At 45.7% G+C, this 14,498-nt stretch overlaps 1 protein-coding gene across 3 annotated transcripts in view; it reads right to left on the reverse strand.

Moving 5' to 3' along the window:
• Positions 1 to 14,498, reverse strand: part of RBM6 (RNA binding motif protein 6) — a 59,526-nt gene that overhangs the window by 15,511 nt on the left and 29,517 nt on the right. For all 3 annotated transcript variants that reach the window (XM_069769620.1, XM_069769618.1, XM_069769621.1), the window contains exon 7: positions 855 to 929. In XM_069769620.1, coding sequence (XP_069625721.1) covers positions 855 to 929 — 75 coding nt within the window. The remainder of the gene's footprint in view (positions 1 to 854; positions 930 to 14,498) is intronic.

Below are 14,498 nucleotides of genomic sequence, written 5' to 3' on the forward strand. Positions count from 1 at the left end.
AAGCACAGACGAGGCGCTGAGCAACAGCTCTGCTGGCAGCTGGAGTGCATCTAATTAGCCTGGATGAAGGTCTTTGTAGCCCAGTGTGATCCAACGGTCAAGGTGGGAGTCTTAACTAGAACTGATCCCTTCCTGCACTGCTGCAACCTCTTGGTCTGCAGTCAGTGGGAATGCAGGCAACAACCCTGCCCTTTGCTCCAGCACTCCTCCCTGCCTCCTGCAGCCAAAAGCGCCCATTCTGGGAGAACGGCTGGAACGGCATGGGAACAAAGCTGACCCTCGGGCAACTGTGCCTCCCCAGAAATAGGCCAGTTCCAGTCTGTACTAACTGCTGCCTAGGCTTGGACTCGTTTCCATGCTTCCTTCCCTGCTGCACTTACTACACTCAAATCTATATCACAGGTTCCTGCATGAGACAGAGGGGTGGTTTGCACTTTTACACTGGTGAAAGTTCTGGTTACCTGGGCAGTGAAGACACTTGCAGTTACACACATGAACCAGAGTGAAAGCCTGTTCCATTCTGGTTGGCAGAATCACTGTCTCATGTTAGTTTTTAAGGAGAAAGGATCCACACACTATTTTCCCCACTTGTTAAAAGGGAATCACTGCATAGGGATGAAACTGCTCTGTGCATAAAACACTGGCTACCTGTGCCAGCGCAACATGCACTCATAAGTGGTATGAAAAACAAGGCAGGCAAAACCCCAAAAGTTTAGAAGAGACAAGAGCTTCAGGGCAGGTATTACTCTTAAGGATATTCAGCCACTGAACAAATATTTAACACTCCTCTCTGCTGCCACTGCCAGGAGAGCCAGCAGGGGAAGCACAACACAGCTCTCTGATTGTATACTTACACGTTTGCAACGCCAAAACTCTGGGCACGGAGTGTACTCAAGGGTCACTTCTTTGCCACCGATCGAAAGAGTTCCCTGTTGAGACAAGGGGGTAAATGACGAATGTGCCCAGCACACACAGATTACTCAGCGGCAAAGAAAGGGGTTAAAGCTCTGGTTCCTAAAGGTTTCGCAAGTGAAACAGGGTGAAAGGGGGAGAAAGTCTCCCGGTTCAGTTAGCTGGAGCTTTGCCATGGAAGTGGAAGGGAAACTGCCTGTGCCCTGCTCTAGCACGGGGCTACAAAGCTGCGTGTTAGCTCCAGAGGAACTAGGCAGAAGAGGCTTTGTCACCTCCCAGGAAGAGCAGAGGTAGAGTAACCAGGGCACAAGAGGGAAACTGCTTTAACCTGCTTTTGTCCACATGCTGGAAAGGGGCAGCTGGACAGCCTCCTTCACACCAGGCTGGCCTCAAGGCAGCTACTTGAGGAGGAATACAAGGAAAAATGCCACTGAGGTGAGAGACTTTTCATACTTGGGTTAGTCTTCGTGTCACTCATGAAACCCTGGCTTTCCTTCAGAGAAGTGTGCCAGCATGTGGCAAGGCCCCTGGCTCCGCAACCAGCAGAGCCGCTCCACTGCCTACAAAGACACACTGCTTTCAGCTCCGTGCATGACACTTTGGAGAGATGTCAGAAGCCCAACAAATCCACAAGCTTTGCTGAAATGCAGATGATTTACAGGTGAAATGAAGTCGTAGGTGCAAGTCTGCCAGCTCCTGCCCAGGGCAGCCCATAAAAGCAGTGAGCAGCAAGGACTCCTGGTGGCTCTCATCTGCCGTGGACAACAGACCATGCCTGGGTGTGCAGGATGCAGGCCGAGCCACAAATGCATGGAGCCATGAGATATCTCATGTCACTGGAGGCACTGCCAGACCACGCAGTCTGTATTTCCCAATACCACAATATGAGACTCGGTACCAATAATGAGACACAGACCCAGGTCTCCCAAGCCCCAGGAGAGCAGCTGCTCCTCTGGCCCATTGCTGGATGGTACAGACAGATGTCAGGGAACTGTAAATGGCCCCAAGCTATTTTTGAGACCCCCGGTGAGCCCGAAGTTTCCTAGGTACTCTGACCCTGTAGCCTAGTCATGCAAGAGCCCCCAGAGCAAACCATGAACATGAGAAAACAAGTTCCCAGAGTTATTATTCAGAAGTCACGATACACCCATGCATGAATTGCTGTGCAGAACGTGAGGGAGATGCTAGGAATATGTAAAGTAGGAGGGAAGAGTTCATGGGAGGGAATCACTCAGCAGCAGTACAACAATCCTTTAATCCCTACAAAAAAATGCAGCAGAGAAAGTTGGAGACCAAAGACACTGCCCTGTAAGGTCAGGTTCCACCACCTCCCCTCTCCACAGCCTGCCTTTTACAGACCAAGCCCATCCTTTCCTACCAGGCCTAAGGGGTTTCCTTTCTGCTGCCCAGCTGTTCAAGCACTGCTTTCCAACATGGATGACCCTTTGCCTCACAGAAAGCTGAGCCATTCCTAGACCTTGCAGAGGGCTGGTACGTGCACCCAGAGCACAGTGCTGCAACCTCAGACGCAAGGAATCTCCTCGGGGTCTATTCACAGCATGCAGTATTGCCTACTTTACATGTCTAGAAGGTTTGCACCTTCTTTAAGGCATGTGAGGAAAACAAGTGAGAAGGACAGGGAAGTGGAAATCAAGGCTGTCCCACTGGGACTGTTGGTCCCTCCGAGATGGACATCCTTCCTCTCCCAGGCAGGGCACCCATCACATCACACCACACCACACACTCAAGAGATGGGCAGTGCCAGGAGAGCAGGCTAGAAATGCCCACGTCTGCCTCAGGACCCACCGAGCACAGGCAGGGAGAGAAGGCAGGGTGCACATCCTCATGAGCAGAGCTGTGGCCACTCCGTGAGCCCAGGGGAGTCCTCAGAAACAGCAGCTCCTCTGCAGGCAGTTGCAGCCCTGCCTAGGAGCTCAGGAGACAAGGACAACTAGATTTGAGGACGCTTCCTCTGGTAGGGCAATCCATCATACAGCTTCATCCTTCTACCAGCCATTGAGGATAAAACTTGCCAGAAGCCTTAGGAGTATTTTTTTTTTACAGAAAATGGTTTTTAAGTGCATGTGGTGCTGGTCTCTACTGCAAATTCAGTTCTTGGAGACTGCAGAAAGTGTCACTTGCATAATTACTCCTTAATTTCCTTAACACCCTGCTGATTGCCTGCTCATTTTTCCAGCAAGCTCTCTCTTACTGATTTCTTCTTGATAAAGTTATTTTCAAGGTTGCAATCATCATTTAACACTCCAAAATGAGTCCTTCATTTAGGACACACATTGTCAGGATTCAGTGACTTTAAATTCTCATTCCCCCATTTTGTTACTAGATTCTATCTCAAATATTTTCAGAACCTTTATTTCCTCTAGTCCCCATCACTGCTTATTCTTTTTCATCTGTATCTTCTTCCTTTTCTCTGCAAAATGTTTTGGATAATACTCTGATTTTCAGTTCACCACTTCCAATTGAGCAGACCTTTGTGAAATCCAAAGATCTTCTGAGAATTCAGGGAACAGTGCTAGAGGGGAAAAAAAAGGTAAGCCCAAGGTATGCCACATGTACTGTCTGGTAACCAGACTGTAACAATCTCTTCCATATTCACGCATTTTATCCTGGACCTCTCTCACCGACTGAATTGCACTATCCCGTTAATTCTCCTTGTGGATTTTCAACATCCTCCACTTCTGAGCAGCTTGGCCTTTTCTTTCTAAATCAGTATGCTACAGAAATGTCTCTCTGGTCCTCCCAGTCAGGAACCTCCCCCACAAAACTAGCAGTAAACACACAGTTGACTCACCAGTGAAGGGTTTAAAAGGCAGCACAGCTCTGCAGTACTAGAACACCGAGCTCTCAGCCACGGAAATGCCTAGATTTCCAAGGGCACAAGCAGATTCTACTGTTTTTTCTGAATTGCCAAATTCATCAAAACAGAGCATCAGGGCTTTACTGCTGGGAGCAGTGATTTATGCTACTGTTCGATATCTTTCAAACACAGTTATACATGCTTTTTCACTTAGAGGTCTGTTGGAAATGCAATACTGGATTCTAGTCTAAGTGATACAATTCAGTACAAGCCATTTCAGCTAAAGCTACTAAAAAACCTGCATCATCTGGAATAACAGCTGATGGCTTAGTATGTAAATGTTACTGTCAGGAGACTCTGATCAACTAAGCAATCCCATCATGAGGTAGTCCTAGAGAGCGATGCCATGAAACTGTAAAGCCTGTGTGCAGAAGGTGCACACAGCAAGTATCAATGTCTCAAAGCCCTTCATTGAGCAGGGACAAACCCCACAAGAACAGGTTACTTTAAGAGGAGGAAAGAAAAAGGGAAGCTCCCTTAGCCATGATATCCACAGGTGATGAAATCCTTCCAAAAGCACTTTGGAGATTTTGTGTCAGCTGGGCACAAGGTTTCAGCAACAAAACTCCAGTTTTACTAGAGCAGCTTCCAAGCTCTTTGTCCCCAAAGGCAGTTAAACCAGAAGCATTAAAAGAATATCAGTAAGATCTAAAAGGTAAAGGTAAGCCAACTGTAAGAAAAAAAACCAGACCACATTCCTAGCACACATAATGCCCACTCATGAGGTTGGTTTTAACTCATCTTTAGTTTATCCTCTTTGCAATCGGACTACTTTAGCAAGGAAAGAACTCACCTCCTGCTCTGAACAGAGCACAGCTAACTCACAGGTACAGGAGAAGTTGTGCATGCTACGAAGTAGTGCAGGTATGTGAGCACAGATCGCTTTGATCACGCTTCCTAGGGAAGCAACGCAGCTACTGACAGGGCCAGGAGACAGACTGCTGCAGGTCAGACATAGCACGAGTTACCCACTTCAGCTGCTTATCTGTCAATTAGCATTTACAGTTGGCATGCTGGTATTTTTCATGTTTGTTGACAGCCTTCTAATGATGATGACTGGGGGTTGAGGAGGGGGAGAACTTGCCAAAAAAGTATCTTTATGCTCTCCAAGACTGAGATGACAGAAGAATACAAATCATCAATGTCAAAGTTTTTGCTAACGGTTTCTCTGAAAAAAATTTAGAGCATCCAAGAGCGACCTAGAAAATTTGAAACATGGAGAGCTTTTGGAGCACAGCACACTCCCTCAAATCAAACCAGGCTTCTGCTTTAACTGAATTTGGTCAAACATTAAAACCTTCAGTAAAATCTCACTTCAGAGCCTCTTAACAATGAGCTGACAGCTCTCCAAGTATTCCACCCCATGGGTCATGCTTCAGCAGCTACCACAGGGGCTGCCAAACCACACGGAGACGTGGATGTAGCAACCTACGCTGCTGTGGATTGCTGCGGAGGAAGTGTGCTCCAGCTCTTCCAGTGGGATGGTAACCACACGCCACCATCCCTCGTCACAAGAAAGGCCATGGGTACCTGACTCAGTGGAATAGCAATTGTCAGTCTCAGCTTTACAGATGACACACCTGGAGCGGCGCAGGTCATTTCTGGAACAGAACCAAGGATCAGCTCTGGAGCCCCCAAATCCACAAGGATTAATAAATCAAAGTTTTCTCCTTGGCTACAACCACAGAGCAGCAACCACAGGAGTGCAGGAGGTGCCTGCACCACAAGCGAACCATACTCAGATCTCCTCCAGCGGCTGGCTCATGCACAAAACCAAACACCACTTCAGCTAATTATTTCTTATATTGTCCATAGTTTGATTAAATGGAAAATATCCGTGCCATGAACTGAAAGGTTGTGGTATCCTTCTTGCTGACTAATAATCAAGTTGGAAAACTGACATGGTTCCACATGTTAAAAATGAACTGAAAATATCATTTGCACACAGATATAAAATTGCATACAAAGATTATGACAAAAGAATGCTTACGGGCAGCACAGCAAAGCAGTCACATTAAAATACCAGAATTAACCTCGTTTACATGATGTTATTTCAGCCCTCTTATGCATATTTACTATAATTAGGATGGTTATTAAAAAATCATTATACACCCATCATTTAAAAATTATTTAAACTGATTAATGACTAGTGTTTATTGCCTTGGGGAGCCTCAGATAGTACCCCAGCAGGCAGCCTGGGAATGCAGAGGGAGCCCATGGTCCCAGCAGCACTTCCTAGGACAGCGAGCACTCACAATGCTCAGGGTATTTTCCAGTCCTGGCCTCCAAATGCACTGGACGGCACAGGACAGGGAGACAAGTGGCTGACAGCAGAAGTCTGGTTATCTAATTGTAACCGCAAATCAGACTGCTTTCAGGTTTTTCTCCTATTTGAGTATGGATTATAAATGCAAATTTAACAACCCCAACTGCAACACAATGTAAATTACGTAATCGCATCCTATTTCACTGGCATGGTTCTCATCTCTATACAGAGGCTGCAGGGAAGCTGGCAGGGAGAGCACAAGGTTCTCTCCCTTAAGGTATTCATCTTCAGATAAAGCACGCAGACAGGGTCAAACACCAAAAGTCCCTCTAAGCCACACATCCCCAGGTGCTCATGGAAATTCAGGAGGCAGCAGCTTCCTGGGATGGAGCAGAGGGCCAACACCAAGATGCCTGGGAGGGTAAGAGACCAGCTGGAAATATTTCAAAACAAGATCATTTCAGCCACAGAAACTGGCTTCTCATCCCGTTTTTTCCATATGCTGAAGTTTTTATCTCCAAGCTCCTTGGCAGCTGCTGTGCAAGGGACTCAACTCTACAGAGCAACAGGCAGTACATTTGCTTACCTTTGACAAAAAGCAGATGAGAAAAGCTGTGAACTCACAAACCACAATCCATCTGTAATTAAACATTTAGAAAACAGAGCATGACATGGAGAGATGAAGAAACAAGAGCAATCCAGCCTGCTGCAGGCACTGCAGCAATCTGGCATTTCCTACAGGAAGAGCAATTACAAGCAAATTCCTAGTGTAGTGGGACTCTCCCCAAGGCTCTCAGCCCCCTTCTCCAGCTCCCCAACCATTTGCAGCTCAGGGACTTCTTTTTATTGGCCTAACCTATCAGTGTCCAGTAGTCTACTGCTGAGTAGCTGACAGTCAAGGCAGAAGGTTCAAGATATACAGGGGAAAAAGATGGTCAGGTGGATCCCTGGGGAATGGTTACATCACCAAGTGGACCCAAACAACCTTGCTGCGTATTATTATTATTACAGGTTTTTATCAAGACTAACACTGAGATGAATCTTGCACAATAGTTGTGTTAGTGGTCACCTGGAAAGGAGGATGTTTGGCTCCTGAGCATCAGTGATGCTTGGAGCTCAAGAGCATGTGGCATCCCTTTGAACCATTTAGCAGTAAGGCATTTGTTTCAACAGTGATCTGATGCCAACCAGCATGGCATGCTCAGGGCTCATGGTCTTCAAGGTCAGAGGAGGCCCGAGACTGAGAGCTGAAAGATGTCATCATCAATCCTGAGTTAACAGAACATAATTTCAGGCACATCACTGATGGGCATGTTAAACAAAATTGGCCCTAAAACAGAACTGAGGCACTAGGAGGATAACTTAGAGAGTCCTAAAGATGTAGTAGCTAAATATAACAGATTGAGATGCTATACAAGGATTATTTTATCCCAGATAGCACCCAGTGCCTCTTTTTCAAACTCCTTTCATATAAAACCCATTACCTACTTGCACGGGGACCATCCACCGTGACACACGTTTCCATTTCTACTTGCTCCCGGATGCCCCTCCTCAGGCTTCCCTTTCTGCCTGGTTATCCAGGTCATTTGTCCTTGAGCAGAAGGTACCAGTCTGCATCCTTTAAGTACCTCATTTCCACAGACACCCAATCTAGCCTGCTGAGACACCTCCAGTTTTCTTCCTACGATTTCTAAATTCCCTGGATACCAGCCATACTCTTTTTAAGCAAGTCCCAGTATCTTTCTACAACTCACCTCCCCCCACTGACATCCTTTTCGCAAATATACACAAAAATTGCCTTTCAGACTATGCCAGCTCTCTACATTTTACTGCCTGAATTATGAACTCCAATTCACTTCCAAGTTAGGACTCTCAAAATGCTTATCTTTTAAACACAGCATTTGCTTCACTTGTCAGCACGCTCAGTCCTGCTCTGAGAACACCACCAAAACAGTTGGTACAGGCAAGCTCCCAACTATGGCTCCAGGAAGGATAACAGCCACGTGTCGCAGCTTGAGAAAACACAAAATGTGCCTTGGACTTCACACGCTCTAGGGCAAGCTTTGGGTGGTAGGTGATACGAATGGCTTCTGCATTTCACCCTTTAAGGAGATTTCAACACATCTGAAAGTTTTCTTTGATCCAGTAAAGTGCAGTGGACCTTTTAGCTGCCACTGAAAGCCCTAACGTCTCCCTGTCCAGCTAATTCTAACCTCCAGCTTCCCTCACCCCTCTGAAGAGGGCACCTTTGCAGATCAGCATTATAGGATCACTGGAAAAATGCGGAAATTTTAAAATGAAAGCCTTTCCTATACAGGACAAAGGGGTCAGAAGAGGGTTTCTAGAGTTCAGACAGTGAGGGTCTGGGGGCATCAGGAGATAACAGCTCAAAGGGTGACAAGTTCTGCACTCTGGTATTACTGGCTGCGCTCCCATTCCACAGCTAAAAAGAAGCATGGATGGTTAAGGACTTATTATAGGGTAAGCTAAGAAGGTCGTGCATATCAAACACGTTCCCATGCTTAAAAAAGTATGAATCAGGTTGAATCCTCTATTTGAAAAGTATACTTAAACTATCAAAACTTAAGAGCATTTAAATATTTAGCATATTCATAGATAGCTCTAGGGAAGGGTCTACATGGCTCTGCCTCATCTATATTCCTTTTCTGATTCATCATGGTCTACTGCCTGGACACTGTGTTTGACCAACAGCTGCTTCAAAGACTCCCTTTGCTCCCAACACAGGGATTTCCCTTCTCCCTCCAAAATGCTGCTCTAGAGCCTGGACACATTTCTCAGTACTTTGTTGTATGGCCACCTTCTTCCTCAAAGGTCATCTCATCTCATAACGCTGTTAAACAATATAAAGATTAAGCACATTAGCACAATGCACTAATCCACCCCAGGACCTTCCTGTGCATTTCCCCCAGGGTACCTTACAATTAGCAATGGCCATAAGGAAGCCAGGAGAACAATGAGGAAAGGCCCAGTTCCTTACCCGTAGATTTGAAGCACAATATCAAAACACTAAAGAGCAATCCCAATGCAAAATCATGCTGGAAAAAAGTCAGGTTGGAAAGCTCTGCCTTAAAGGGGTAAATTTATTCCAAGAAAATTCAGCCTATTTGATTAAGCAGTTAAAGTCCCCACACCCAAACAAAAGCATGTCCTTTTGCTGGAGCATGTAACCATGGGATTACACACCAATTCTGACACAGCTTGACCTGCGTGGTGAACAGAGTGCAGGATGTTCTGCGAAGCAGCAAACATTTGCTAAGAACACGCCAACTGTAAATGGGGAAGAGAGCGGTCCAGAGGCACGTCACCCAGACATGCCTCCAAACTCACTTCTGCGCCCACTGAATTAAGCACTCAGAGCCTTCACCGGCAATGCTTTCTCTGCAGCTAGTGCTCGGGCAAGCTCCCTGCAGGACAGCCAGTCTGCTGAAAGGAAAAGATCCCAAAACCCTGGGAAGAGGGAGCAGCTCTGGATGAAAAGAGGGTTTTGTCCTTGGAGACTTAATTTCTCAACATCCCTAAATTCCCAGTTAATGGCAAAAGCGCGTGCCTGATACTGACTCCCAAAGGGTGAGAGAAAGAACCCTGCCAGTTGCTGGGGAAATGCACCAGCAGTGCAACACTCACCTGTGCCATCGCAATGACAGTTCCCAGCACGCCACTGTGATCTTGAGAAGGCCTGTCCAAAAGCTAAATCCAGATCCTTAACACCTAGATAGAACCACAAGGCAGCTGGCACATCTTCAGGCTGGCACCCATACCGATTTCTACATCTGAGCAGGTGCTGCCTCTTAAGAGAGCTCTTCTTAGGAGCTGATTTGGGAAACGGCTGCTTTAACCTCTTTGGTCAGTATTTGCCCAAGAAACCTGGCACAGCGTGAGAACAGAGCTATCCGAGCTCTTAGGAAAGAAATGAGTTTCTCCTGCCAGCCTGGCTTGGGTGCAACATAACACTAGTGGGTGTCACAGCTCCCCGTAGGACCCAGCAGGTCCTCCTTTACAGGGGCACTAAGGTCTAAGAGGTTCATCCAGGCAACTGCACTGCACAACAACCAGAGGTACGTCCAGATGCCTCCTTCCTGGCCAGTTCCCAGAATTGCTGAAGAAAGTAGCTTAGTGCCTTGTCAGGGTGCAAGAGGCAGAAGAAGCGACTCTCCTGTGCGAATATTCAGGCTCCGAGCCTCCGGTAGCTGACCTCAGCCCTTCAGGGGAGTCTAGCCATAGGAGCGCGCAGCTGAGCAGTTCCTATGATAGCCCTGACACTGAGGAAGGAAAAGAACACGATTCCCTGTTGTGTCACAAATGCCCCTGCTTGGTTGAATTCCTAAGGGACCAGGAAGGGGAAACAGCACGCACAGACATCTTGAACTGTCAGATAAGCAGCACGGTAGCAGCTGGCTCAAGTACTGCCACTTGAACCTCTTGTGGGACTCGAATACCCAGGGATGTATCAAGCCAGGCAGCGACAGGCGGCTCAGTAAAGAGACTGGCCCGTGCAGACCAAGGGCAGACAGACACAGAGGTACTGCCTGCAGCTCCTTGTGTGCGGCTGCTCATCTTTCAACAGCAAGCACTGGAGCACCAGAGACGTGATGCTTTCAGCTGCTCCTCTTAGAAGCAGATGGATCAATCATTTGCCTGTCACTAAGAGGTGTCTATTAAACATTTTGGAATTCACTTCTTACATTTAATGATGGGCCCAGTACACCCCAGAAGATAGCAAAACAGACAAGCAAAGTTAGTGCGATGGGCAGAGAAGCAGGCAGTGGTAGAGGACAACCACCAGTCCCACATGGACCAGGCACAGAAGAACACCTTGTCAGGGGAAAAAAACAACCAAACCACCTCAGCTCTCTTCTCCAGTGATATCACAAGTTGGGAAGAATCAATCAGGCTTTCAAAAACCTAGGACTTTAATAAACAGTAAAATGCCTTAGTCATCATATCATTAATGTACAGCTTCACACCATGAGACAGCTTCTTAGTGAGACTTCTCAACCTGATTTTACGTGTATGAAAACACATCTTGGGATTCCGAGGATTTAAAATTACTTTCTCTGTTAACTCTGCTCCTGAGATCCTTGATGGAAAAGTACATCAAATGTTTGCTTGGGCTTTTACTGCCATCCTGGCTCAAATCTGGTACATGAGCCCATCTGAGTATTTGCTAATCTCCTGCTAAGACATGGACTGTACATCACAAAACCTAAGATTTCCCCTGCTGTCTATGAAAACAGGAGAGAATTACTTTCATCCTCTTGTTCTAAAGAAGACAGTTTCAGAGATTAAATACTTGTATCTCATGTTTACAGCTTTATAGCTTTGACCCTCATTAAAAATGTAATTCATTACATGACGCACTTGATTTTAGACCCCCGTCCTTTGGGGAATCTACTTCTGGAAGCTGTTTGTTGAAGACATAACTAACTGAACTTACAGGTGGCCTGAAGTGATGGAGATGCAGGAAGACACTTGGATACAACATCTGGTAGTTGTCAATGCACACACAGAGTGCAACAGCACAGCAAAACAAACCTTAAGGCAGAACGCTACTTTACATCAGACAGTTCATTGCAACAAGTCAACCGCACATTGTACAGCTTTTGTCGCTGCAGAAACCAGGAAGAACTTTCTACCTCCCTCCTGTGCCTCTTTGTGCAAAATGGCTTCAGGATTTCCCCCCTATTGCCCTCTTCTGGGAGCAAGCATAGCCAAAGATTCAGTAAGCTGGTCACACAGTGGTACTGAGGACCTCTCAGTTGCTGTCTCATTCACACATGCTGGGTTAAACAGGTCGCCAGATACGATGCAAGAAGAAATTCTCCCTCTCTCAAATGAGAGAGGATCGGGGGAAGTTTGTGCCTTTTCTCAGAAGTGCAGAGGGCTGTTGTCTGCCAGCACCCTCGGTGCTCTTCCACCTAATGTGTTTTCTTGTCCTGCACAGATGTAGAATGACAGCAATCCTCCTGATCTCTGATCCTGTAGCATACAGTGTTTCTTGTGATCTCTGTAGGTATTAAAGCTTTAATAAGAGTCTCAAAGGTGCCCTGTGGCTTGCAGGGGAACGGGGTGGATAATAACTGTGTGTCCTTCTGTGTTAAATACCTGTTTCCTTGTTGCCTGTGATTGATGGATAATGACACAATAGCCCACTCAGGCGTGCCAGCCCCCACTTTCCACTGTAATCATGTTTCGCTTCTAGTCAACAACATGAACAGCCAGTTACAGTCAAATGGAAACAGAAATTCACTAATAAAATTGCTGTTTGCCATAGCTTTGATCTTGCATCTTCAAACTTGAAACATATGAATTTAACCTCTTCCTTGTGCAATTCTCATAACCCAAGCAGAAAATGGCAAATTCAGGGCACTCTTTTTGAATGTACCACAATTCAAGCTACCCAAACTTCCACAATTTACATTAAAAAGGTCCAACACAAACTCAGCTGGGAAGAAAACACCAAAATCCACATCTGAAGGGAATCCCTGCACTCTCTCACTATCTATCATACTCATAGTTATGCAAAAAAAAAAGTTTCTGCAGAAAAGCAGTCTGACCATCATTCTTCTAAGAGAAGAAAACAGTGCTTCTGCCTTCCTTAACCACCGGGAGTGTGCAGTTTGATATTTTTTTCAGCTTCTAGACTCAACCTTTTACCTTCCTGTTCCAGCAACCCAACATCAACAGTGCATCAAGGAATGGAAAAAGCAATCATTGCCAAGATAGCATAAAAGCATGAACGAACAGTTCTGATGCTGAAGCTAACAAAAGCAACTCATCAAGTGAAAACTGCAACAACATTTTGGTGTGCTCCCACTTATCAAAACAGTCCAGATGGAGTCTTAGCGCTATAATCTGGCTCATATGCTTGTAAAACATATCTGGTGTTCCCCTCAACGTTGCTGGGATTGGGCTGAGAAGGACTGCCTTCTCTTTCACAATGACAGGTCTTGTGCAAACCATTATGGCAAAACCGTGATAGAAAATGGTCTTGCTCTGGAAATGAAAGTTATGGTGTGCTCATCAAGATGCCTTTATTCATGTAAACTGAACCCATACAGACATTCCCCTCTCACTGCATCTGTGTCTCCTTTAAGTAACTTCAGTCATATATCAGCACCATCCACTTCCAAGACTACAGAGGAAATTTCTGATAGTGCATCTGCAGTTCTGTTAGTCACCAGCTTACTTAAAGGATGACTTCAAAAGCATCAAAGCAAATTAGTGGCATGAGTCCTAACTTTCATACAGGAGCTTGATCAAGGGATTTTACATCTTAATCCAAAATCACCTTCTGTCCATGTACACAATCTATCAGATAATTTTGGCAATACACTATCTGTCCTATAGCTGATTTAGCATACTCCTTTGAAGCGCTTTGATGCTACAATGATACATGCCTTCCAAATGGTTACACAAGAATATATTTAGAGCTTCTACAGATCTTCATAGAAAATCAACCAATCATGAAGGTAAACACAATAAAAACCATACAATCTGTGATTAAGAGCAGCCAGCAGTAAAACATTGCTATTCATTTTAAGGCGAAACTGCACCTATACATTGCATCTGTGACTAAGATTTCCTCATTGTCACACAACTGTTCCATTAACACGTTAGGAGGAGAAGGCCCAATAGCTACACAGACAAGGTAACACCTGTATCCTGCATATGTATCCAAGGTCTACTTCAAATCCTTTCTAGCTCAAGGCAAAATCTCACCTACAAACGAGTTCAAAGGTTGAGTGTGCCAGATGCCGTGTCACTCCGGAAAATACTTCGCATGTTGACAATACTGAAACAAAGCTATTTCTTAGGTGTTGCTCTGCCAATGAGTGCTCTATAATACAACTTTAGGCCTACGGAAGGGGCAGAGAGCAGACTTATCTGGGGTACATGTTGCATTTCATACTCATGAGCAAAAGTTTTCAAGTACCCCCATTATTACAAGAGCCATGCTGGGCATGACCAGAGGTCCAGCTGCCCAACAGTGGTTCCTCACTCTGAGCCACCAGTGTGGGGAGTATCCACCCCCATGCACCTTTAGATGCTGCACAGCGGCATGCGGTACCCAACAGGAGTGAGTGATGCACTGCAAGTACTGGTACATCACATCATATGATCAGTCAGCCAGAGAGGACTGGACACTTATCTAGACAATCGCTCATGGATCAAGTTATTTAAACAAATTTCAGGAAACCACAATTATTCCTTAACGTTTGCTAGCTCAAGCTCCTGGCGCTGTAAATAGAACATCTATCCCAACAGAGAAAAAATTGCTTAACAAGGCATTTGAATCTACGGGGAAAGAATGGACATTTCAGAGATATATCATCACACAGATTTGTTAATGTCAACTGGCAAAAAATCCCAGCAAACCCATAACCAGAACGTAAATGCCCAGGGGCTGGGGGAGAGCAGTTT

Source organism: Haliaeetus albicilla, chromosome 24 (genome assembly GCF_947461875.1).
Source record: "Haliaeetus albicilla chromosome 24, bHalAlb1.1, whole genome shotgun sequence".
NCBI lineage: Eukaryota > Metazoa > Chordata > Aves > Accipitriformes > Accipitridae > Haliaeetus > Haliaeetus albicilla.